The sequence below is a fragment of the Mytilus galloprovincialis genome, chromosome 10 (genome assembly GCF_965363235.1).
Source record: "Mytilus galloprovincialis chromosome 10, xbMytGall1.hap1.1, whole genome shotgun sequence".
NCBI lineage: Eukaryota > Metazoa > Mollusca > Bivalvia > Mytilida > Mytilidae > Mytilus > Mytilus galloprovincialis.
In genome coordinates this window covers 85766239-85792359 of record NC_134847.1, presented here as the reverse complement: position 1 = coordinate 85792359, position 26121 = coordinate 85766239, and the positions used below count along the sequence as shown (strand labels likewise).

General features: G+C 34.2%; 1 protein-coding gene across 1 annotated transcript in view; it reads left to right on the top strand.

Annotated features, from left to right (window-relative positions):
* LOC143048678 (uncharacterized) overlaps positions 1 to 26121 on the top strand; it is a 70293-nt gene that overhangs the window by 14831 nt on the left and 29341 nt on the right. Inside the window, exon 2 of the mRNA XM_076222484.1 lies at positions 18522 to 18709. Coding sequence (XP_076078599.1) covers positions 18522 to 18709 — 188 coding nt within the window. The remainder of the gene's footprint in view (positions 1 to 18521; positions 18710 to 26121) is intronic.

Here is a 26121-nt window from a genome sequence, read left to right as displayed (position 1 = left end):
GTATCTAGTCTCCAAACTTGGGTAGGAATAAGAGTAGAATGAGTTCTACAATCTTAGCCTGTATCTAATCTCCAAACTTGGGTAGGATATTAGCCTGTATCTAGTCTCCAAACTTGGGTAGGAATAAGAGTAGAATGAGTTCTACAATCTTAACCTGTATCTAATCTCCAAACTTGGGTAGGAATAAGAGTAGAATGAGTTCTACAATCTTAGCCTGTATCTAGTCTCCAAACTTGGGTAGGAATAAGAGTAGAATGAGTTCTACAATCTTAGCCTGTATCTAATCTCCAAACTTGGGTAGGATATTAGCCTGTATCTAGTCTCCAAACTTGGGTAGGAATAAGAGTAGAATGAGTTCTACAATCTTAGCCTGTATCTAATCTCCAAACTTGGGTAGGATATTAGCCTGTATCTAGTCTCCAAACTTGGGTAGGAATAAGAGTAGAATGAGTTCTACAATCTTAGCCTGTATCTAATCTCCAAACTTGGGTAGGAATAAGAGTAGAATGAGTTCTACAATCTTAGCCTGTATCTAATCTCCAAACTTGGGTAGGAATAAGAGTAGAATGAGTTCTACAATCTTAGCCTGTATATAATCTCCAAACTTGGGTAGGAATAAGAGTAGAATGAGTTCTACAATCTTAGCCTGTATCTAGTCTCCAAACTTGGGTAGGAATAAGAGTAGAATGAGTTCTACAATCTTAGCCTGTATCTAATCTCCAAACTTGGGTAGGATATTAGCCTGTATCTAGTCTCCAAACTTGGGTAGGAATAAGAGTAGAATGAGTTCTACAATCTTAGCCTGTATCTAATCTCCAAACTTGGGTAGGAATAAGAGTAGAATGAGTTCTACAATCTTAGCCTGTATCTAATCTCCAAACTTGGGTAGGATATTAGCCTATATCTAGTCTCCAAACTTGGGTAGGAATAAGAGTAGAATGAGTTCTACAATCTTAGCCTGTATCTAATCTCCAAACTTGGGTAGGAATAAGAGTAGAATGAGTTCTACAATCTTAGCCTGTATCTAGTCTCCAAACTTGGGTAGGAATAAGAGTAGAATGAGTTCTACAATCTTAGCCTGGATCTAATCTCCAAACTTGGGTAGGATATTAGTCTGTATCTAGTCTCCAAACTTGGGTAGGAATAAGAGTAGAATGAGTTCTACAATCTTAGCCTGTATCTAATGTCCAAACTTGGGTAGGATATTAGCCTGTATCTAGTCTCCAAACTTGGGTAGGAATAAGAGTAGAATGAGTTCTACAATCTTAGCCTGTATCTAATCTCCAAACTTGGGTAGGATATTAGCCTGTATCTAGTCTCCAAACTTGGGTAGGAATAAGAGTAGAATGAGTTCTACAATCTTAGCCTGTATCTAATCTCTAAACTTGGGTAGGAATAAGAGTAGAATGAGTTCTACAAACTTAGCCTGTATCTAATCTCCAAACTTGGGTAGGAATAAGAGTAGAATGAGTTCTACAATCTTAGCCTGTATCTAATCTCCAAACTTGGGTAGGAATAAGAGTAGAATGAGTTCTACAATCTTAGCCTGTATCTAATCTCCAAACTTGGGTAGGAATAAGAGTAGAATGAGTTCTACAATCTTAGCCTGTATCTAGTCTCCAAACTTGGGTAGGAATAAGAGTAGAATGAGTTCTACAATCTTAGCCTGTATCTAATCTCCAAACTTGGGTAGGATATTAGCCTGTATCTAGTCTCCAAACTTGGGTAGGAATAAGAGTAGAATGAGTTCTACAATCTTAGCCTGTATCTAATCTCCAAACTTGGGTAGGATATTAGCCTGTATCTAGTCTCCAAACTTGGGTAGGAATAAGAGTAGAATGAGTTCTACAATCTTAACCTGTATCTAATCTCCAAACTTGGGTAGGAATAAGAGTAGAATGAGTTCTACAATCTTAGCCTGTATCTAGTCTCCAAACTTGGGTAGGAATAAGAGTAGAATGAGTTCTACAATCTTAGCCTGTATCTAATCTCCAAACTTGGGTAGGATATTAGCCTGTATCTAGTCTCCAAACTTGGGTAGGAATAAGAGTAGAATGAGTTCTACAATCTTAGCCTGTATCTAATCTCCAAACTTGGGTAGGATATTAGCCTGTATCTAGTCTCCAAACTTGGGTAGGAATAAGAGTAGAATGAGTTCTACAATCTTAGCCTGTATCTAATCTCCAAACTTGGGTAGGAATAAGAGAAGAATGAGTTCTACAATCTTAGCCTGTATCTAATCTCCAAACTTGGGTAGGAATAAGAGTAGAATGAGTTCTACAATCTTAGCCTGTATATAATCTCCAAACTTGGGTAGGAATAAGAGTAGAATGAGTTCTACAATCTTAGCCTGTATCTAGTCTCCAAACTTGGGTAGGAATAAGAGTAGAATGAGTTCTACAATCTTAGCCTGTATCTAATCTCCAAACTTGGGTAGGATATTAGCCTGTATCTAGTCTCCAAACTTGGGTAGGAATAAGAGTAGAATGAGTTCTACAATCTTAGCCTGTATCTAATCTCCAAACTTGGGTAGGAATAAGAGTAGAATGAGTTCTACAATCTTAGCCTGTATCTAATCTCCAAACTTGGGTAGGATATTAGCCTGTATCTAGTCTCCAAACTTGGGTAGGAATAAGAGTAGAATGAGTTCTACAATCTTAGCCTGTATCTAATCTCCAAACTTGGGTAGGAATAAGAGTAGAATGAGTTCTACAATCTTAGCCTGTATCTAGTCTCCAAACTTGGGTAGGAATAAGAGTAGAATGAGTTCTACAATCTTAGCCTGGATCTAATCTCCAAACTTGGGTAGGATATTAGTCTGTATCTAGTCTCCAAACTTGGGTAGGAATAAGAGTAGAATGAGTTCTACAATCTTAGCCTGTATCTAATGTCCAAACTTGGGTAGGATATTAGCCTGTATCTAGTCTCCAAACTTGGGTAGGAATAAGAGTAGAATGAGTTCTACAATCTTAGCCTGTATCTAATCTCCAAACTTGGGTAGGATATTAGCCTGTATCTAGTCTCCAAACTTGGGTAGGAATAAGAGTAGAATGAGTTCTACAATCTTAGCCTGTATCTAATCTCCAAACTTGGGTAGGAATAAGAGTAGAATGAGTTCTACAATCTTAGCCTGTATCTAATCTCCAAATTTGGGTAGGAATAAGAGTAGAATGAGTTCTACAATCTTAGCCTGTATCTAATCTCCAAACTTGGGTAGGAATAAGAGTAGAATGAGTTCTACAATCTTAGCCTGTATCTAGTCTCCAAACTTGGGTAGGAATAAGAGTAGAATGAGTTCTACAATCTTAGCCTGTATCTAATCTCCAAACTTGGGTAGGATATTAGCCTGTATCTAGTCTCCAAACTTGGGTAGGAATAAGAGTAGAATGAGTTCTACAATCTTAGCCTGTATCTAATCTCCAAACTTGGGTAGGATATTAGCCTGTATCTAGTCTCCAAACTTGGGTAGGAATAAGAGTAGAATGAGTTCTACAATCTTAGCCTGTATCTAATCTCCAAACTTGGGTAGGATATTAGCCTGTATCTAGTCTCCAAACTTGGGTAGGAATAAGAGTAGAATGAGTTCTACAATCTTAGCCTGTATCTAATCTCCAAACATGGGTAGGAATAAGAGTAGAATGAGTTCTACAATCTTAGCCTGTATCTAATCTCCAAACTTGGGTAGGAATAAGAGTAGAATGAGTTCTACAATCTTAGCCTGTATATAATCTCCAAACTTGGGTAGGAATAAGAGTAGAATGAGTTCTACAATCTTAGCCTGTATATAATCTCCAAACTTGGGTAGGAATAAGAGTAGAATGAGTTCTACAATCTTAGCCTGTATCTAATCTCCAAACTTGGGTAGGAATAAGAGTAGAATGAGTTCTACAATCTTAGCCTGTATCTAATCTCCAAACATGGGTAGGAATAAGAGTAGAATGAGTTCTACAATCTTAGCCTGTATCTAATCTCCAAACTTGGGTAGGAATAAGAGTAGAATGAGTTCTACAATCTTAGCCTGTATATAATCTCCAAACTTGGGTAGGAATAAGAGTAGAATGAGTTCTACAATCTTAGCCTGTATCTAATCTCCAAACTTGGGTAGGATATTAGCCTGTATCTAATCTCCAAACTTGGGTAGGAATAAGAGTAGAATGAGTTCTACAATCTTAGCCTGTATCTAGTCTCCAAACTTGGGTAGGAATAAGAGAAGAATGAGTTCTACAATCTTAGCCTGTATCTAGTCTCCAAACTTGGGTAGGAATAAGAGTAGAATGAGTTCTACAATCTTAGCCTGTATCTAGTCTCCAAACTTGGGTAGGAATAAGAGTAGAATGAGTTCTACAATCTTAGCCTGTATCTAATCTCCAAACTTGGGTAGGATATTAGCCTGTATCTAGTCTCCAAACTTGGGTAGGAATAAGAGTAGAATGAGTTCTACAATCTTAGCCTGTATCTAATCTCCAAACTTGGGTAGGAATAAGAGTAGAATGAGTTCTACAATCTTAGCCTGTATCTAATCTCCAAACTTGGGTAGGATATTAGCCTGTATCTAGTCTCCAAACTTGGGTAGGAATAAGAGTAGAATGAGTTCTACAATCTTAGCCTGTATCTAATCTCCAAACTTGGGTAGGAATAAGAGTAGAATGAGTTCTACAATCTTAGCCTGTATCTAGTCTCCAAACTTGGGTAGGAATAAGAGTAGAATGAGTTCTACAATCTTAGCCTGGATCTAATCTCCAAACTTGGGTAGGATATTAGTCTGTATCTAGTCTCCAAACTTGGGTAGGAATAAGAGTAGAATGAGTTCTACAATCTTAGCCTGTATCTAATGTCCAAACTTGGGTAGGATATTAGCCTGTATCTAGTCTCCAAACTTGGGTAGGAATAAGAGTAGAATGAGTTCTACAATCTTAGCCTGTATCTAATCTCCAAACTTGGGTAGGATATTAGCCTGTATCTAGTCTCCAAACTTGGGTAGGAATAAGAGTAGAATGAGTTCTACAATCTTAGCCTGTATCTAATCTCCAAACTTGGGTAGGAATAAGAGTAGAATGAGTTCTACAATCTTAGCCTGTATCTAATCTCCAAATTTGGGTAGGAATAAGAGTAGAATGAGTTCTACAATCTTAGCCTGTATCTAATCTCCAAACTTGGGTAGGAATAAGAGTAGAATGAGTTCTACAATCTTAGCCTGTATCTAGTCTCCAAACTTGGGTAGGAATAAGAGTAGAATGAGTTCTACAATCTTAGCCTGTATCTAATCTCCAAACTTGGGTAGGATATTAGCCTGTATCTAGTCTCCAAACTTGGGTAGGAATAAGAGTAGAATGAGTTCTACAATCTTAGCCTGTATCTAATCTCCAAACTTGGGTAGGATATTAGCCTGTATCTAGTCTCCAAACTTGGGTAGGAATAAGAGTAGAATGAGTTCTACAATCTTAGCCTGTATCTAATCTCCAAACTTGGGTAGGATATTAGCCTGTATCTAGTCTCCAAACTTGGGTAGGAATAAGAGTAGAATGAGTTCTACAATCTTAGCCTGTATCTAATCTCCAAACATGGGTAGGAATAAGAGTAGAATGAGTTCTACAATCTTAGCCTGTATCTAATCTCCAAACTTGGGTAGGAATAAGAGTAGAATGAGTTCTACAATCTTAGCCTGTATATAATCTCCAAACTTGGGTAGGAATAAGAGTAGAATGAGTTCTACAATCTTAGCCTGTATATAATCTCCAAACTTGGGTAGGAATAAGAGTAGAATGAGTTCTACAATCTTAGCCTGTATCTAATATCCAAACTTGGGTAGGAATAAGAGTAGAATGAGTTCTACAATCTTAGCCTGTATCTAATCTCCAAACATGGGTAGGAATAAGAGTAGAATGAGTTCTACAATCTTAGCCTGTATCTAATCTCCAAACTTGGGTAGGAATAAGAGTAGAATGAGTTCTACAATCTTAGCCTGTATATAATCTCCAAACTTGGGTAGGAATAAGAGTAGAATGAGTTCTACAATCTTAGCCTGTATCTAATCTCCAAACTTGGGTAGGATATTAGCCTGTATCTAATCTCCAAACTTGGGTAGGAATAAGAGTAGAATGAGTTCTACAATCTTAGCCTGTATCTAGTCTCCAAACTTGGGTAGGAATAAGAGAAGAATGAGTTCTACAATCTTAGCCTGTATCTAATCCCCAAACTTGGGTAGGATATTAGCCTGTATCTAATCTCCAAACTTGGGTAGGAATAAGAGTAGAATGAGTTCTACAATCTTAGCCTGTATCTAGTCTCCAAACTTGGGTAGGAATAAGAGAAGAATGAGTTCTACAATCTTAGCCTGTATCTAGTCTCCAAACTTGGGTAGGAATAAGAGTAGAATGAGTTCTACAATCTTAGCCTGTATCTAGTCTCCAAACTTGGGTAGGAATAAGAGTAGAATGAGTTCTACAATCTTAGCCTGTATCTAATCTCCAAACTTGGGTAGGATATTAGCCTGTATCTAGTCTCCAAACTTGGGTAGGAATAAGAGTAGAATGAGTTCTACAATCTTAGCCTGTATCTAATCTCCAAACTTGGGTAGGAATAAGAGTAGAATGAGTTCTACAATCTTAGCCTGTATCTAATCTCCAAACTTGGGTAGGATATTAGCCTGTATCTAGTCTCCAAACTTGGGTAGGAATAAGAGTAGAATGAGTTCTACAATCTTAGCCTGTATCTAATCTCCAAACTTGGGTAGGAATAAGAGTAGAATGAGTTCTACAATCTTAGCCTGTATCTAGTCTCCAAACTTGGGTAGGAATAAGAGTAGAATGAGTTCTACAATCTTAGCCTGGATCTAATCTCCAAACTTGGGTAGGATATTAGTCTGTATCTAGTCTCCAAACTTGGGTAGGAATAAGAGTAGAATGAGTTCTACAATCTTAGCCTGTATCTAATGTCCAAACTTGGGTAGGATATTAGCCTGTATCTAGTCTCCAAACTTGGGTAGGAATAAGAGTAGAATGAGTTCTACAATCTTAGCCTGTATCTAATCTCCAAACTTGGGTAGGATATTAGCCTGTATCTAGTCTCCAAACTTGGGTAGGAATAAGAGTAGAATGAGTTCTACAATCTTAGCCTGTATCTAATCTCCAAACTTGGGTAGGAATAAGAGTAGAATGAGTTCTACAATCTTAGCCTGTATCTAATCTCCAAATTTGGGTAGGAATAAGAGTAGAATGAGTTCTACAATCTTAGCCTGTATCTAATCTCCAAACTTGGGTAGGAATAAGAGTAGAATGAGTTCTACAATCTTAGCCTGTATCTAGTCTCCAAACTTGGGTAGGAATAAGAGTAGAATGAGTTCTACAATCTTAGCCTGTATCTAATCTCCAAACTTGGGGAGGATATTAGCCTGTATCTAGTCTCCAAACTTGGGTAGGAATAAGAGTAGAATGAGTTCTACAATCTTAGCCTGTATCTAATCTCCAAACTTGGGTAGGATATTAGCCTGTATCTAGTCTCCAAACTTGGGTAGGAATAAGAGTAGAATGAGTTCTACAATCTTAGCCTGTATCTAATCTCCAAACTTGGGTAGGATATTAGCCTGTATCTAGTCTCCAAACTTGGGTAGGAATAAGAGTAGAATGAGTTCTACAATCTTAGCCTGTATCTAATCTCCAAACATGGGTAGGAATAAGAGTAGAATGAGTTCTACAATCTTAGCCTGTATCTAATCTCCAAACTTGGGTAGGAATAAGAGTAGAATGAGTTCTACAATCTTAGCCTGTATATAATCTCCAAACTTGGGTAGGAATAAGAGTAGAATGAGTTCTACAATCTTAGCCTGTATATAATCTCCAAACTTGGGTAGGAATAAGAGTAGAATGAGTTCTACAATCTTAGCCTGTATCTAATATCCAAACTTGGGTAGGAATAAGAGTAGAATGAGTTCTACAATCTTAGCCTGTATCTAATCTCCAAACATGGGTAGGAATAAGAGTAGAATGAGTTCTACAATCTTAGCCTGTATCTAATCTCCAAACTTGGGTAGGAATAAGAGTAGAATGAGTTCTACAATCTTAGCCTGTATATAATCTCCAAACTTGGGTAGGAATAAGAGTAGAATGAGTTCTACAATCTTAGCCTGTATCTAATCTCCAAACTTGGGTAGGATATTAGCCTGTATCTAATCTCCAAACTTGGGTAGGAATAAGAGTAGAATGAGTTCTACAATCTTAGCCTGTATCTAGTCTCCAAACTTGGGTAGGAATAAGAGAAGAATGAGTTCTACAATCTTAGCCTGTATCTAATCCCCAAACTTGGGTAGGATATTAGCCTGTATCTAATCTCCAAACTTGGGTAGGAATAAGAGTAGAATAAGGTAAACACCATTGAGGCAGCAACTAAACAACATTTATCCAAAACTTTATCCAGAGGTCACCTTGGAAGGTCTCTGATAATGGTCAAGCATGCAGACTATTATGTAATGTGTAAATCACTTGTGGGTCAGAACAACTCAGAAGGGATTCCTGGGACTAATACAAAGCCATTTTCATTTGGTGGGTTGAAACTAGCTTCTCAAGTACTCAATATGCCTTTATTATAGCCTTGATGATTGAAAGCACATATTCAAGCATTGAAATAAACACCTGACCAGCTAACCTAATAGGTATCAGGTCACTAAGAAAGGAAAATGCTACACAAACAAGGAATGGCTGAAGAAAATTGTGCAAGGATAATAGTACTGTAAAAGCAGAATTTCCGTGGAGGATTTAATTTTGATTATTTCGTGGCAAGAATATTTCCACGAAATTAAAACCCCCATGAAAATTTAATCTACATATAACATCACTTCCATTTACTGAAAACCATGAAATTAAATCTCTGTGAAATCTTATATAAAGACAAAACCATGAAATTTTAACCCCATGAAAATTAATGTTTCTTCAGTAGGTGAAATTGTAATACAACAAATCGCTTATAAACTCCTGAAACATTTCCATCAAACTATATCACATAAACATTGAGCAGTGTTTTAGCTTCATGTTTGTTTACATTTTTCTGTAAACATTTTCTAAATAATTAATGTTCATTTTAAGCCATGTAAGCATGAAATATGTCTAATTATAAAATAAAATTGTTGAACCAGTTTTTTAAATGGCAGAAAATGAAATTTTCACAGGGAAATAGAGTCGCTAGAGAATTTGATGTCTTTATTCAGAAGTGTTTTGAGATGGTTTCACATTTCATCGTTCTTTTTGACAGTTTACGAATGACTTAATCGTTCAGTGAGTATAAAACAACGTCCGTTTGTACTCCCGACATGCCAGTTCAGACTCTGTTGACAGATGTCAGGCGGGCAAGTTGAAAACTGATGTGGATGTAAACAATGGCAATCATATAGAAACTATAATGTGATAGATTGTTACTAATTTTTATATAACGTTACATTTCACTGTAAACAAAAGGAACTGTAATAGAGGAACGAATCAGACTTTCTCCGATGTCCTAATCTTTGGTGGTCCAGATATTTAAGTATTTGGCTCTCCATCAACTTTTTCACTTCAGTTGATTTTCTTTATGATTTGAATTTCTTATCAATGTCTGGATTGAAAAGAAAAATGAATTAATTGTAATTTATATTTGATGATTAAGTATATTCAATCTTCATGTCAGGTATTCTGTGGAAATAGAAAAATCTCATGTTCATAGAAAATGCTAAAATAACGAAATAATGCCATGATGCACAATGTTTTTTTTCTGAAAATACCAAATAGGCAATCTTGAATTGAATTTTGCAGGAGTATGTGTTAAATATTATGGAAAATCTGTTGACCCGATCACTATCATTCTATCGATGTTCACACGGTTAAAATTGATATTTTTTATACTTGATACTATATGTCCCCAGTGAACATGGGCAGTTTATATCAGTTGTCTAAGTTGGTTATAACAATTATGCAATAATTGCATATTTCTGCACATTTTCCTTAATTGAAAGTTTTTAGATATTACAGCTTGAATGGTCATCCAATCTGTGAATGTTGTATCCTGAGATTCTGATGACCTTTGTGATATTGGGTAGTTGATCCCATGTACATAAGTCCTTGATTGCTCTAATGTTTGAAGACTTTTTTATGATTTGCATGGCATGTTGGACCTCAGCACATCATACAGAAGGCTGTAGGACATTAGAGCAATCTCCACTGTTTAGACATAGCTTATTATAAGATAGTGTTTGCCAGTTTGTAAGACTAGAATTTGTTCTTTTTCCATTTTATTAGTACATTGTAGTATTAGTTAAAAGATTCTGGTCTGCAGTTGAAGTAAAAGATGTGAAAAAGTGCTATTGACTGTTTGTACCAATTATTTTGTCAAACAGAAAGGGAAAGTATATAATTGAACATGCGTGTCAAGAGTTTTCTAATAGTTTCTTAATATTCAATTAATTCTTGCAGTTATCATGCAATGTTTGGCTTGGTTTGTGATAATTAAACAGAATTACTTAAATTAATTCAATTACAAGTGTGATAATAGCCAGACTGCACAAGATGTTGTGTGGATAGATGTTTTTTTTAAAGAAGAAACAATTTATTCACTTAAACTATTGTTGATTGTAGGAATAGATACGTATATTAGTCTGTCGTAGTTTTGATTTTATCTATTTCATATAAATGTAGGGTACAATTAACTTAAGACCTAAGCTTCATGTAATCCTTTATTACACCAGTATATAAATATGGTATTTAAATATGGAAACCCCGTAACAAACACTGAATTATCCGTTTGTATTTTCATTATTGTTCAGTTTACGTTGACATGATGCAAGGCCTTCAGCACAACTGTGTTTTTGTTCACAAAAATTTAATTAAACCGGTAGATTTACATTTAATAGTTTTGGTTCTGAAGCAAGTTGAACTTTCTTTTCTTTCTAACATAATGTTTTAAGATAGAAGTAGAGCACATTCATATTGTTTCTTTCAACTTAAAAATGTTCCGTCTACATATTTTTGTTAGGGATATCTCTATTAATACTAAAAATTTGCAAGATATTTGGCAAGGATATCTACATTTATCATATTGAAAAATATCCTGATGATTCCTTGGATAAACAGGATAATCACCATAAATCATTGGAGATTGTGTGGTGACCTTTAGACATCAGCTGGTCTGGTTTTCTGTGTTGTTTGGCTGTTGTATCTATGGTATTGTGTGGTGACCTTTAGACATCAGCTGTTCTGGTTTTCTGTGTTGTTTGGCTGTTGTATCTATGGTATTGTGTGGTGACCTTTAGACATCAGCTGTTCTGGTTTTCTGTGTTGTTTGGCTGTTGTATCTATGGTATTGTGTGGTGACCTTGAGACATCAGCTGTTCTGGTTTTCTGTGTTGTTTGGCTGTTGTATCTATGGTATTGTGTGGTGACCTTGAGACATCAGCTGGTCTGGTTTTCTGTGTTGTTTGGCTGTTGTATCTATGGTATTGTGTGGTGACCTTTAGACATCAGCTGTTCTGGTTTTCTGTGTTGTTTGGCTGTTGTATCTATGGTATTGTGTGGTGACCTTTAGACATCAGCTGGTCTGGTTTTCTGTGTTGTTTGGCTGTTGTATCTATGGTATTGTGTGGTGACCTTTAGACATCAGATGTTCTGGTTTTCTGTGTTGTTTGGCTGTTGTATCTATGGTATTGTGTGGTGACCTTTAGACATCAGCTGGTCTGGTTTTCTGTGTTGTTTGGCTGTTGTATCTATGGTATTGTGTGGTGACCTTTAGACATCAGCTGTTCTGGTTTTCTGTGTTGTTTTGCTGTTGTATCTATGGTATTGTGTGGTGACCTTGAGACATCAGCTGTTCTGGTTTTCTGTGTTGTTTGGCTGTTGTATCTATGGTATTGTGTGGTGACCTTTAGACATCAGCTGGTCTGGTTTTCTGTGTTGTTTGGCTGTTGTATCTATGGTATTGTGTGGTGACCTTGAGACATCAGCTGGTCTGGTTTTCTGTGTTGTTTTGCTGTTGTATCTATGGTATTGTGTGGTGACCTTGAGACATCAGCTGGTCTGGTTTTCTGTGTTGTTTGGCTGTTGTATCTATGGTATTGTGTGGTGACCTTTAGACATCAGCTGTTCTGGTTTTCTGTGTTGTTTGGCTGTTGTATCTATGGTATTGTGTGGTGACCTTTAGACATCAGCTGTTCTGGTTTTCTGTGTTGTTTTGCTGTTGTATCTATGGTATTGTGTGGTGACCTTGAGACATCAGCTGGTCTGGTTTTCTGTGTTGTTTGGCTGTTGTATCTATGGTATTGTGTGGTGACCTTGAGACATCAGCTGGTCTGGTTTTCTGTGTTGTTTGGCTGTTGTATCTATGGTATTGTGTGGTGACCTTGAGACATCAGCTGGTCTGGTTTTCTGTGTTGTTTGGCTGTTGTATCTATGGTATTGTGTGGTGACCTTAAGACATCAGCTGGTCTGGTTTTCTGTGTTGTTTGGCTGTTGTATCTATGGTATTGTGTGGTGACCTTTAGACATCAGGTGTTCTGGTTTTCTGTGTTGTTTGGCTGTTGTATCTATGGTATTGTGTGGTGACCTTTAGACATCAGCTGTTCTGGTTTTCTGTGTTGTTTGGCTGTTGTATCTATGGTATTGTGTGGTGACCTTGAGACATCAGCTGGTCTGGTTTTCTGTGTTGTTTGGCTGTTGTATCTATGGTATTGTGTGGTGACCTTGAGACATCAGCTGTTCTGGTTTTCTGTGTTGTTTTGCTGTTGTATCTATGGTATTGTGTGGTGACCTTTAGACATCAGCTGTTCTGGTTTTCTGTGTTGTTTGGCTGTTGTATCTATGGTATTGTGTGGTGACCTTGAGACATCAGCTGGTCTGGTTTTCTGTTGTTTGTTTGGCTGTTGTATCGATGGTATTGTGTGGTGACCTTGAGACATCAGCTGTTCTGGTTTTCTGTGTTGTTTGGCTGTTGTATCTATGGTATTGTGTGGTGACCTTGAGACATCAGCTGGTCTGGTTTTCTGTGTTGTTTGGCTGTTGTATCTATGGTATTGTGTGGTGACCTTTAGACATCAGCTGTTCTGGTTTTCTGTGTTGTTTGGCTGTTGTATCTATGGTATTGTGTGGTGACCTTGAGACATCAGCTGGTCTGGTTTTCTGTGTTGTTTGGCTGTTGTATCTATGGTATTGTGTGGTGACCTTGAGACATCAGCTGTTCTGGTTTTCTGTGTTGTTTTGCTGTTGTATCTATGGTATTGTGTGGTGACCTTTAGACATCAGCTGTTCTGGTTTTCTGTGTTGTTTGGCTGTTGTATCTATGGTATTGTGTGGTGACCTTGAGACATCAGCTGGTCTGGTTTTCTGTTTTGTTTGGCTGTTGTATCTATGGTATTGTGTGGTGACCTTGAGACATCAGATGTTCTGGTTTTCTGTGTTGTTTGGCTGTTGTATCTATGGTATTGTGTGGTGACCTTGAGACATCAGCTGGTCTGGTTTTCTGTGTTGTTTGGCTGTTGTATCTATGGTATTGTGTGGTGACCTTTAGACATCAGGTGTTCTGGTTTTCTGTGTTGTTTGGCTGTTGTATCTATGGTATTGTGTGGTGACCTTGAGACATCAGCTGGTCTGGTTTTCTGTGTTGTTTGGCTGTTGTATCTATGGTATTGTGTGGTGACCTTGAGACATCAGCTGGTCTGGTTTTCTGTGTTGTTTGGCTGTTGTATCTATGGTATTGTGTGGTGACCTTAAGACATCAGCTGGTCTGGTTTTCTGTGTTGTTTGGCTGTTGTATCTATGGTATTGTGTGGTGACCTTGAGACATCAGCTGTTCTGGTTTTCTGTGTTGTTTGGCTGTTGTATCTATGGTATTGTGTGGTGACCTTTAGACATCAGCTGTTCTGGTTTTCTGTGTTGTTTGGCTGTTGTATCTATGGTATTGTGTGGTGACCTTGAGACATCAGCTGTTCTGGTTTTCTGTGTTGTTTGGCTGTTGTATCTATGGTATTGTGTGGTGACCTTGAGACATCAGCTGGTCTGGTTTTCTGTGTTGTTTGGCTGTTGTATCTATGGTATTGTGTGGTGACCTTTAGACATCAGCTGTTCTGGTTTTCTGTGTTGTTTGGCTGTTGTATCTATGGTATTGTGTGGTGACCTTTAGACATCAGCTGGTCTGGTTTTCTGTGTTGTTTGGCTGTTGTATCTATGGTATTGTGTGGTGACCTTTAGACATCAGATGTTCTGGTTTTCTGTGTTGTTTGGCTGTTGTATCTATGGTATTGTGTGGTGACCTTTAGACATCAGCTGTTCTGGTTTTCTGTGTTGTTTGGCTGTTGTATCTATGGTATTGTGTGGTGACCTTTAGACATCAGCTGTTCTGGTTTTCTGTGTTGTTTGGCTGTTGTATCTATGGTATTGTGTGGTGACCTTGAGACATCAGCTGGTCTGGTTTTCTGTGTTGTTTGGCTGTTGTATCTATGGTATTGTGTGGTGACCTTTAGACATCAGCTGGTCTGGTTTTCTGTGTTGTTTGGCTGTTGTATCTATGGTATTGTGTGGTGACCTTGAGACATCAGCTGTTCTGGTTTTCTGTGTTGTTTGGCTGTTGTATCTATGGTATATTAACCTTACATATCCATTCACCCATCAAAATAAATGGTTATGCAGAGGTTGGGCTTTTTTTTACCATGCAGATTTTTTGTTCCTTCAGTTATAAATTTCCTATTTTTAGCACAGAAAGTATATATTTTAATACAGTTTTGGACATACTTATGTTTTATTGGCTTAACAAAGATACAATTTATCATGGTATCAAAGTTCATGCTATTTCTCAACATAAACCCTATCATGGACATTATTTTTATTATTTGATTGAAATAAACTGGTAAACACCATGTAATTTTAACGTTTCAGTTTCAAAACAAATTCAACAGTAAATTTAAAGCCAGAGAAAAATGTCAGTGAGTTTTATAACTGTTATTTCCTTGTCAGATAATTGGACCTTTTACTTTTCACTATTAATCTGCACAAATCATTTCAATGTTGCTCATTTGTACTTTTTTAGGGGTACATTAAAGGGGGACTTAAAGCAGCTTTTAATTGTTTTTGTTTCTTAATTTACCTAAAATTATTTATTCTTTAAAATCCCTTTACTTACAGACAAATTAAACACTTTGACTGACAAGAAAATCCTTTTATTCTAAAACTATGAGGAATTTTGAAATGAAACAAATGTTTCCCCTTATTTGTTCCCTCTGTAAGAAGTACCTCTGTCAACATTTATCACATTTAAATGTGCAGTTTGTGATAGTAAAAAGAGAATTTATTCCAAAGTTTGAATGTTTATTGCTCTATACATTTAAGGCTTGTGAGTGATGTACAACTTTGATTACTGGTTTTACCAAAGTTTTCTATTGTTCAACTTCAATGTTTATATAAAGAATTGTAGTTTCACTTTTTTTGTTCCATTTATGGTAACTGAACTTTGTAGCAAGTAATTGTAGGGGGATTGTGATATGTTGACATAGGAGCATGCTGCAAGTTTATCTGATTGGAGAAAATTCTTCGGATGAATAGTCAAGGAGCAGGATGAGGAAAAACCATCATTGTACTGTTCTTTTTACGTATTGCTATTGTGGCTGATTTTCAATATTTGTTCATGTCTTGACGTTTTTCCCATTTAAACATATAAATGGTCAATATTCAGAATGGACACATTTCAAAGCTTATTAAAGGGTTATAGTGCAATGGCTGCAATGCTACGCATATTAACATATTTCCTTCAAAATTCATTTTGATTTTATTAGAAATCTTCTGGCCTTTAGTGCCATAAATGTCAAAGTGACAACTGTTTTGGTTGATAAAATATTAATACAACTCTATGACATTGTTATAGATACAACTATTGCACAGATTGTAATATTTAGTATAAAGTTTCGTGTCGTGCGTGCTGTGTAAGGACTGTTCACTGGTAATGTGTTGGTTGACACATAAAATACCATACAGATAAGGTTAATCTATTTCTCTTAATTTGATTAGAAATGAACAACATTGTATTATATCTATTTTCACTGCGAACGTTTTACTGTCTTGTAATCAAATCAACTAAAATGAAATATATTTTTATGTTCGGCAAAACATTTGTGTATTTGTGTCGTTCGATTGATGTAGAATGAAATAGCGGTATGGTGTTACTCCGATGCATGATTTACCCCTGATTGTTTGAGCATGATATTACCAAATTGGCATCCAATTCGACATTAATGCTGGAAAATTCAATTACTCTGCTGACATCGGCTTGTTGTCTATTGGTGATAAAAAGCAATATTTGATCATTTGGCAACAGTTACATGGCCCGGGGCAATTTGACGGGTCTCAGATGAAATTACAAGCTTCTGGGTTTTCATTTAACAAGATATTAATGATATTTTAAATTAGACTTTGATGGCTTGAAGTTTGATGTGGTTTTGTGGCGGGAACTATAGTTCTACGCTAGGGACAAATGATAAGACAATGTTATGGATGTTATTTTCTGTGCATTCTAGAATTATCAATCTAATTATTGTTGCTTTAATGGAAACATACTCCATTAATCAATTTCATTGGAGAATATTCAATTTTTTTTTTAAATTCCCTGAATTTAATTTGGAGTGTGATAAATTTTGATTTGTAAAAGACTAGATGCTGCATGGACCAAACTTTTCTTTTGTTCTTGTTTTTTATTTCTCTTTGTAATAAAACATTATTCAAAAAATAAAATCAGAATATGTTTAATTTGAAGCAATAAAATCCATTTATTATTAATTTGGTATTGAAAGAAATGTGCACTGCTGTATATCTCATTTTCAACAATTTGTTTTAATTTATGTCAAAATTTAATCATATAAAATAGTATGTCCATTTTATTCCAAACCAAAAAAAGCAAGATTTAACAAATTTATTAAAGATGAGGTGTCAAAAGTTAAAAAGCCAGCTGACATCCTGAGAAAAATATGTGAATGCCTGTGGCTTATGAAAATTATGATACTTCTTTAAAACTCTACACAAATCATCATTGTATAGGAATACAAAGTACCCAAATTTTCTCATCAGTAGATATTCGTCTGCCAGATGATTTACAAGACTAAACAAATATTGTACTAACGGTTTGAGGATGAGATGAATTTCCAGGACAAAAAATCAAGAATAATGTTCCTCTCGGGTATACTTAGTAATCCTATATTTAACATCTTCTTATACATTGAGATTCATAGAAATTTATAAGATTTTCCAAATTCAAACATCTAGTTAACAGATGTGAAGAAGATCTGGTCTCTAGAGTGTTTTGAAGTGGGCCCCAAAATCCAAGTCAATTGAGAGAGAAACAGAATAATGAGGGGTTAATTTGTTGTGAGACATTTGTTATTATCCTAGAATAATGATAGCTGATCCCCTCGGACCTCCGTCATTGTATGCTAGTCAAACAATTGTGACTGAAGCGTAATTGTCCGTATAATGATGTTGCATGATGGTATTTTTGAGAAGTGTATCAGCCTCACAATGACATTATCAAATATTGTGAAATGTGCATTGAGCTTGTCAATCAAACTAGCGGGGTTCATGGTACATCCTGCTGTGTTGGTGGTTGGTCATCCCATTATTAAACGCCAGGATTAATTTCCGATTGAATTAATAGTCATCGCACTTTATAAATCTGTTAATTTTCCTTAAAAGTTTTGTCAAATATTACATTTAAAGTCATATTTTTGCTATTTGATAATTTGAAAATTCTTAGATATTGAATATGATTTTAATTAAGTCATAATATAATAAGAATTAATATTATTAATATTTAAATATTTTAAAGTAAAGCCTTTGGAAATTAACAAAGGCAGACAAAGTAAATATATTAATATTTAGCTTTTCTATTATCAAATATGTCCTCCTCAAACACAAAAGATAGTGTTAAAACTATAGGAAGAATTTTTAAGTATCTGGAAGAAATGTTAAATTGATTTAAAGAGAGAGCAGCACTTGATAAAAACAATTAGATTTGAATGGCACTTGATAAAAACCAGCTACAATTGAATGGCGCTTGACATCTTTACCAGTTGTTTAAGTGACTTGTCAGCTATCACAAGAGTTCTCTTTTGTAATGATTATAACAAATATTTACAGACTACTTCAATATGGTCATATTGTGTAAAAATGTGTGAACATGTGGACCATTTATTACATGCTTAATTTGATTTTAATGCTCTCGTTCTCCATGTTGTCTAAACTTAATCATTATTTAATATTTACTGTATAATTTAGAAAATTTAATACGCCACACAAATCCTGTGATCACTGGAAGAATTAGGTTAATTAAGACCATGAGAGACATTATTCAGGAGAACTCTTGATCTTTTGGACCACCACTGACAAAACTTACTTACGGTACTTTTTCTTGCTCTTTTACATAATTTTAAGTTTATTTTTAGTCAGTTCTTAGAAATATTCAATATTATTTTGTTTTATATTGTTAATATTTTTATTTTATATTGCTAAATATTTTTGTTTTGTTTATTGTAGTGTAAAAGCACCATCCAAGGACCCTCCTAAAAGTAACCCAAGTAAACGACATAGAGAGAGACTTAATTCTGAACTAGATCATCTAGCTAGCTTATTACCATTTGAACAAAGTGTCATATCGAAATTAGATAAACTGTCTATATTAAGACTTGCTGTCAGCTTTCTCAGGACTAAGGCTTATTTTCAAGGTAAGATACCTGGTAATTAATTGTACACATATGAACTGCCCTTCAATGCTGAAGAAGGCTAAAGATTCTGGTACAGTTAGTAACTTGTCCTGAAATTATTTTTATACATATTTAACAAAAGTACTAACTCACCTGTGGTTGGTGATTGCCATGTACATTTTATTATATATAGGTAATGAAGAATGCATTTAATATTATTGCTCATTATATTTTCGTGGATTTATTGTTCTATTCTGGTACAGAGATTAAACATTTTTTGGAAGAATTTTTTTTTATTGCTACTAAGTTTATTTTTTTATCTCAATTTTTCTAAAACCAGTTGCCCTTTTGTATATTGTACATGCTTTTCAACAATTGAGAGGTGGACATTATCTCCTGTAACTCAGACATTATCTCCTGTAACTCAGACATTATCTCCTGTAACTCAGACATTATCTCCTGTAACTCAGACATTATCTCCTGTAACTCAGACATTATCTTGATTGTATTTTATACATTATCCATTGGGGTTGCATAAAATTCATTTTAGTGCATGATTGTATCAATTGAAAACCAGAACAAATGGACTTCTTCAATATAATCCAAACCATGATCTTAATCCAGATTACAATAGTCATGTGCAAAGTTTGAAATAAGTTATTTCCCCTTAGCCTGGTCAAAGATACAACTTTGTACTTTTCTTCGCATTCATATAAAACATTAACCGTCAATAAATCAAGATGTCAGCAATGTTATTAGGAGATGACCACACAAATAAGCTTGGTATTATCATATGGCCATGCTAAATTAATGACAATATTGCCTGACCATTTCACATTCAACAGACAATACCACAAAACACTTAATTAATCATATCATTTTAACTGCAAAACTCTGTCAACGGAGATCAAATTCAGGGGTAAATTAATAACAATTGACACCTTTCATAACAGTATTACACTAACATCCTCCTCCAAGGAGAATTCTTGGTCTACAGCAGTCATTTGTTCTTAAAATATATATTGCCAACAATATTTTATCAGAAGAAAATGTAAGTTACTAAAATTAATTGATTGCTATAAAAATAAGTCAAACTTTTTTTAATTAAACTTGAACGATCATTCGCCCCAGCTATACCAAAAAAAAAGGCATTGATTTTGGTTGTGTATCAATTTCTTGTTCTCCCAATCCTCCTGGAAGCCCTTTAAAAAGTCAAAACAAATTTATAATCAAAACTGTTCACTATCCCAGCTAAAGAAATCAGGCACTGATGGCGATTGTGTATCTGTTTACCTCAATTGTTTAATTACAGAAAATTACGCTCAAATAATCATGTTTTTTTTTCTAATAAAAATATAATTGTTAATTGAGTTTTGATTAACCCATTATTTCAGGTATGTTGACAGATTGTGAAGTCTTGGGGAACCCAGAAAACCAGACTCTGTCAGATCAAATTAAAATAAAGTGTCTCCCTCAGGCCAATCAACATATCCTCATATCTCATTTACTACACGTAAAAAATCTAGGCAATCAAATCCAAGTTTGGTTGTAAATATTTGATGAAGGTAGAAGAATTTGGACATCTGTTTGAGTTGTTGGTGAAATAATGGTCCAGTAACCCACAATTACCTTTCTGGGCCCAGGTTAATTAACCAGGACCTGATCAATAAACAATAGTAGTTTACTTCTGTATGATTGTCCCGCCATCTGTAGTTCTACCTGGTTGATTGAGGGTCTGGATTAATGTAATAAGGGAGGGGGACTTTTTTGTAAGGGTAAACAAATACAGTAATTTCAAACTGTTGTCATTGCATTGTGCAGTGTAAAGGTACTGGTAGATAAATACAGAATCCAATATACCCCTCTCTTGCATCAGAAATATTTAACTAAAATACATAGTAAACAAACAAAAACAAATACCGATCTAATTTTTGCTTTCATACCAGAAAATTGATACCTAAAGTATTTGAGCATAATGTATTTTTTTATTGCAATATTTTGAAATTCAATGCAGTTTCGGACACAGTTGTTGCACCTAATAATTAAATCATACAATTTTTAAACAAGTAATAAATAGTAATTAATTACTCTAGAGCCTCATAATTTTTTGCCTGTGTTAATTAGTATTATTAGAAATTTTCTGCTACTAGAAATTGAACATTGAAGTTCATTCAAGGGAGGTAATTGACTCATACAAATTACTAAAAATGTAAATTGATTTGATTAATCTCATAAAAATCTGGAATTTTGACTATTTGTTATTAAAATGATACAGATTTGGTTGAAGAGAAGGAATTTAATGATGTTTTGTGATTTTTATCTTCAAAAGGGATAATCAAATATGAAGCTGTTATTGAAATAAAACTTGTAGAAAATATTGATATATCTGGCTTATCAACAAGATCAGATGAGTGTTAAACTAATACCATAAAGAAATTTTGTTCTGATCACATAGATTAAACATAATATACAATAATTGGTTTATATTTAGTGGAAAATAATATCTGCAGATCTGCAAAGTAGCCCTCTAGTCTCAAGTGCTGTAGGTATTGTTTTCACCCTGGAGAGAAAATAATATCTGCAGTTTTTTGTTTCTTAAATTATTTTTCGAAGCGCAAATGTGCATAACAGAAAAATGTGAATGCCATCTGTAGAAGATTACAGGAATAAAAAAAAGTGGCTGTTTTAGTTTCAATCTATTTTACTTAATAGGTTTAGGAAAACAATGCAAGCATTAGACTCTAGAACAAAACATACATAAGTAATTGTTTCCTTGTCCCACCTTGTTTTACCTTGAAATGAAAGCCAATAGACTGACCCTGTAATTAGAAAGAACTTTGTATATTAAAACTATTGTTGCCGTCCCTAATGGTCAATAATTAATGATATTACCTCATTCACCATGTAACAATGTAGAGCCATTATCACCTTGTTATTAATAGTTCAGTCTTAATTGATGTTCACTATTCTTATTCGACATATCCGTGTGCTATTGTACAACACTTTATGGGGATTGTAGTCAATGTTATAGTTTGTGATACTGGGCTGTTTCTTATAGAGCTTTATTATATAAATATCTGTATACTGTTAATACTGTTGAGGGTATCTGTGTGGCTGATGGTAATTTGGGGATTTTTACTTTTGAATAGTTTCAATCATAACCAAATTTTATGACTGTGTCCAGTGCCGTGTTTTGTCACTGCAAAATTTCATTGTTTTTAGAAAATTGCTAATTATATCCTGTCCTCCGAGATCCTGTCTTGCTAACAAAATATTGTGTGTATCCCTTCACCATATTAAATTTTCATAAACAAATGATCTTAAAGAAGGGATACATTTATTACATATATCTTTTCTGATAATTCCAATTAATGGACACAGAATTATATTTCAACTTAGAGTACAAATTGTATTTTATTTGTCCAATCAATACCCAGACAATAGAAACAATTATTTACATAAATACAATTCATTTAATAACGATTTAATCTGAGGCTCATCACAGGCCAGTGACGATTGCTTTATTTACAATTATACATTGATTTGGGTGTTGAACGAGTTGGATCGTTGACAGTTCAAATAGTACTTCATAGCATTTCCGCAGGAGACACAATTCATTGAAAGAATAAATTTAAGATAATGATAAAAGAAAATTAAAATCATTATTGTATCATGAGTTTTTAATTGCATTTATGTTTGACAAATCAAGTTTGTAATATGTAATATTTCACGTTGATTGTTAGAACTCGTTTTTAAGGTTAATCAGATTGTTTTTGAGATAGCGATCGTAGTTGTTACTTTATTGAAAAGAAAAACATATTTGTAAGTGATAGGGTACAGTTTGAGAAAGGAAAGGAAGCTAAAAGAAAGAGTTTTTCTTTTTGTAAATATTTTTGTAGATTGTTGATAAATCACCAGGTGTTGCATAGCTAAGCCATGACTTGATTTTTCAACATTTTTTGCGATTATTTAATTACTACCTTTATTTGAAATTTTCTATAAAAGGCCGTAATAATATTCATTGATAAGAACTTTAAAACTTTATATTTTAAACTTAATCATATACATTGTTGTAAGATAACAGACATATGAAAATTAGTACTTGTAAATGTATATACCTATTTGTTTGAGTCAAAAAAAAAACCAAAAAAAACAGTCCACATGTTCTTATTTCTCTATTATATTTATTAGTTTGGTCACATGCATTTGTTAAAGAAAAATTAAATATATATGATTTAATTCTTGTAAAAATGTTTCAAGAAGAGTTTCATACAAGTAACAATTCGATTCCTGTAGACATTTTATCAATTGCTTTCCCTTGGACAATACCAGTATTACAAGTCAACTGTAAGAATTATATTCAAGTATTTCATGTGTTTTCATGCATTGTCAGTTTCTCCTTGACCTTTGACTTCTTGATATCTTCCACCTTCTTTTTTCTTCATTTTCTTCCCAGTGAATTTCAATTTACATATTCTTGAAAACGGTATTGGTGTGATGGTTTTGACACCTTTGAAATTTGGATGTGCTCATTGTTGAAGGCTGTACAGTGACCTATAGTTGTTAATGTCGGTGTCATTTTGGTCTCTTGTGGACAGTTGTCTCATTGGCAATCATACCACATCTTCTTTTTTATATTGGACTGTACATCATCGGTTATTGAAGAAAAAAAAATTGTACTCATAAAGTGATACGTTATTAAATATTTAGAATGTATGTATAAGTGATATTGTCAGTAAGATGTCTCTATTATAATTTGTTTTAAACAAATAATTAAAGACTTATAAGTTATTGAAGTTTAATACATTCAGATTAATATTTTTAGACGATTTCTGTGTTTATCAGGTAGTGAAATGTTTTGTCATTATTACCCGATTGTCTGACAGATACCTATTCAATAGAAACCTTTCTCTGCGTCTATTTATCACTCGGCTTGACACCAATTTGTATAAAATCTACACATTAATTTTCACAGGTAAAGTAATGACAATAAAAGGTTTTATTACCCATAATTCTACAAGTTCTGCTAATTATTACGACTCTTATGTGATTCAAAAGAGGAGGAAATTGTACAAAATATTTCTCCATAAGCATCCGGAGTGTGTCATATCCCGTAGATTTCTTAAAAGACGTCATTATTCAAATATGGCAGCGAACATTGCAAGTGGTATAAAATTACAGTGAATGTTAGAATTAATTGAGTGTATTAACTTGCACAAGACATTAAAAAGTTTTAGAAAACAACCATTCCATCTTCTTGTGCCATTCAGTTAGTGAACAACTGTTAATTATTTCCTATTAGATACAGAGCAAGCGGCTGGTCGGCCATTATTGGGGTGTATTCATTCACTGGACAAGATGTGGGATCATAATGTACTGATTATTATTTATATCGTAGCTGGAAAGACATCTCATTTCCTCACGGAAGTAAACATCGTAGTTATATTTAAAAGCAACATTGTCTTTCTGTAATCGTCGTATATTGAAGATGTTTCATTGTCATTTTCTGAGGCCAAAATGGGTTAGAGGTTTTTGAATTTTGTAAATTGATGAAGCGTATGATTTTTCAGATAAAGAGATATAAGAGATTAAGATCAAGATAAAACAAAATAAGTCGATGGCTACCTAACATCTACAATATATGAATTGATAGACTTAGGTCACTATTAACTTTCAAAATATTTACTTGTTTCTCTATCAAAAAAATCATAATAAATTGCATTTTCTAATCTAATTTTGATATGTTGTTGGGTTGCTATCTGAAGAACATATATCTACCTCAAGTTCTGTAGATTCCAGGACTGTTAAACCTGTAACCCAAATTACAAAATTTATTAGCAGTAACCTTAACATATCATTTCTCTTTAGAAATTTGACAAGCGACTTGGTTCAAATGGAAAAACCATGAGGAGAGAAAAAGAATACAAAATCAAAAATGAAATTTTTGGGTGAATAATAACTTACGGATTCGCAAAAAAATGTTAAAAAAATAAAATCCCACAGAGAATCCAGTATAAAGAGTATATATGTATAGATTGGTTCAATAATTTCCTTAACATTATAATACAAGAAACTGGTTTCATATGACTGTAAACTGGCGACACTGTGATGTTAGTCTCACAAAGATACATTACTTACTACAAAACATAAATAAAAGTAAAGAAGTTGTGGTCAGTTGGACACAATGTAATAAGATTGCCAATATTAAATATATAGGGGGGTCAAAATGCATGTTATTTATTCATTAGTATAACAGACTATAAAAATTTTCCTCTGTCACCATACAAGTTGTAATGTACTACAAAATGTTCTTTGTTGCTGACCTGAGAATAGTATGTAAACTTGTAATATTGATCTATATAACAATATTGTATGCAGATTACAAGTTTAGATTTCGCTTTAATTGCTAAAAAAATGTCAAACTAATTTTTGATATCATATCATATCTTATTGTATTTCATTATTACACACAATATATTGATATGATAATATAACTAACAGATGAGGAGTATTGTGTTTCTGTGTCTACCCTATATAAGACTATCTAACAATGAAACTAAAACACACAAATAAACAAAACAGCCAAACTAAAAGTACTTCTATTGTTTACTGTGTTTTTAAGTGAACAAAATATATTTTACATTTAAATTTGTAAAAAAGTATTTTTGTGGTATGTGTTTCTTTGTTTATTACATCTGATAAATAGTCGGGATGATTGTTATATAGACTGGGTGTGAGCTAGAGGTCCATATGGGTCATAACAGATTCTAATCTGGTTTGTTTATTGTTAGGGATAGTGGTAATTTAACTAAAAACGTGTAATTTATAAAACTATTAGGTTTGAAATTTGACAAAGTTTTGTCTCTTTCAACAATGATGTTATGCAGGTCTAATATAAATGATCTGTCAGTCTCTAGTCTATGATGAAGTCAGACTGGTTGGCTTGTTTTATTCAGACTGCACGGCTAGGATTTTTCTCAATCTCAACTGGTAATGTTCCCCTGTATATACAGTAGTAATCATAAATTTTTGCAGAATTTTTATATGTCCAGGTCTTATTCAGCCTAAGTCTAGAAAATTGGAAATAAATATCACAGAGACTACATATCGCAGATCTATAAGCAAAGCCAAATTCCTCAAAATGATAAAAAAAAAAGAAAAAAAAAGAAAGAAAGAAGACAATACCATAATTAATAAAAAGAAAAAAAAAGGAATCTTTAAAGATTTTTTGAGGGACAAGCACATTAACATTTGGCACAGTTTTAATATTTCTTTTAATATTTTAACCCTCCTCTCTTTTCAAGGATGTGCATAGTTTTCATACATCGCACCCATAGTCAGTGTTGTTCAATGGGTTCATACGCAACCTAGCTACTGGTCTGTAAACAGTGTATTTATGATTTTGGAGGACTGCCTTCATTCTCGTCTTTGTC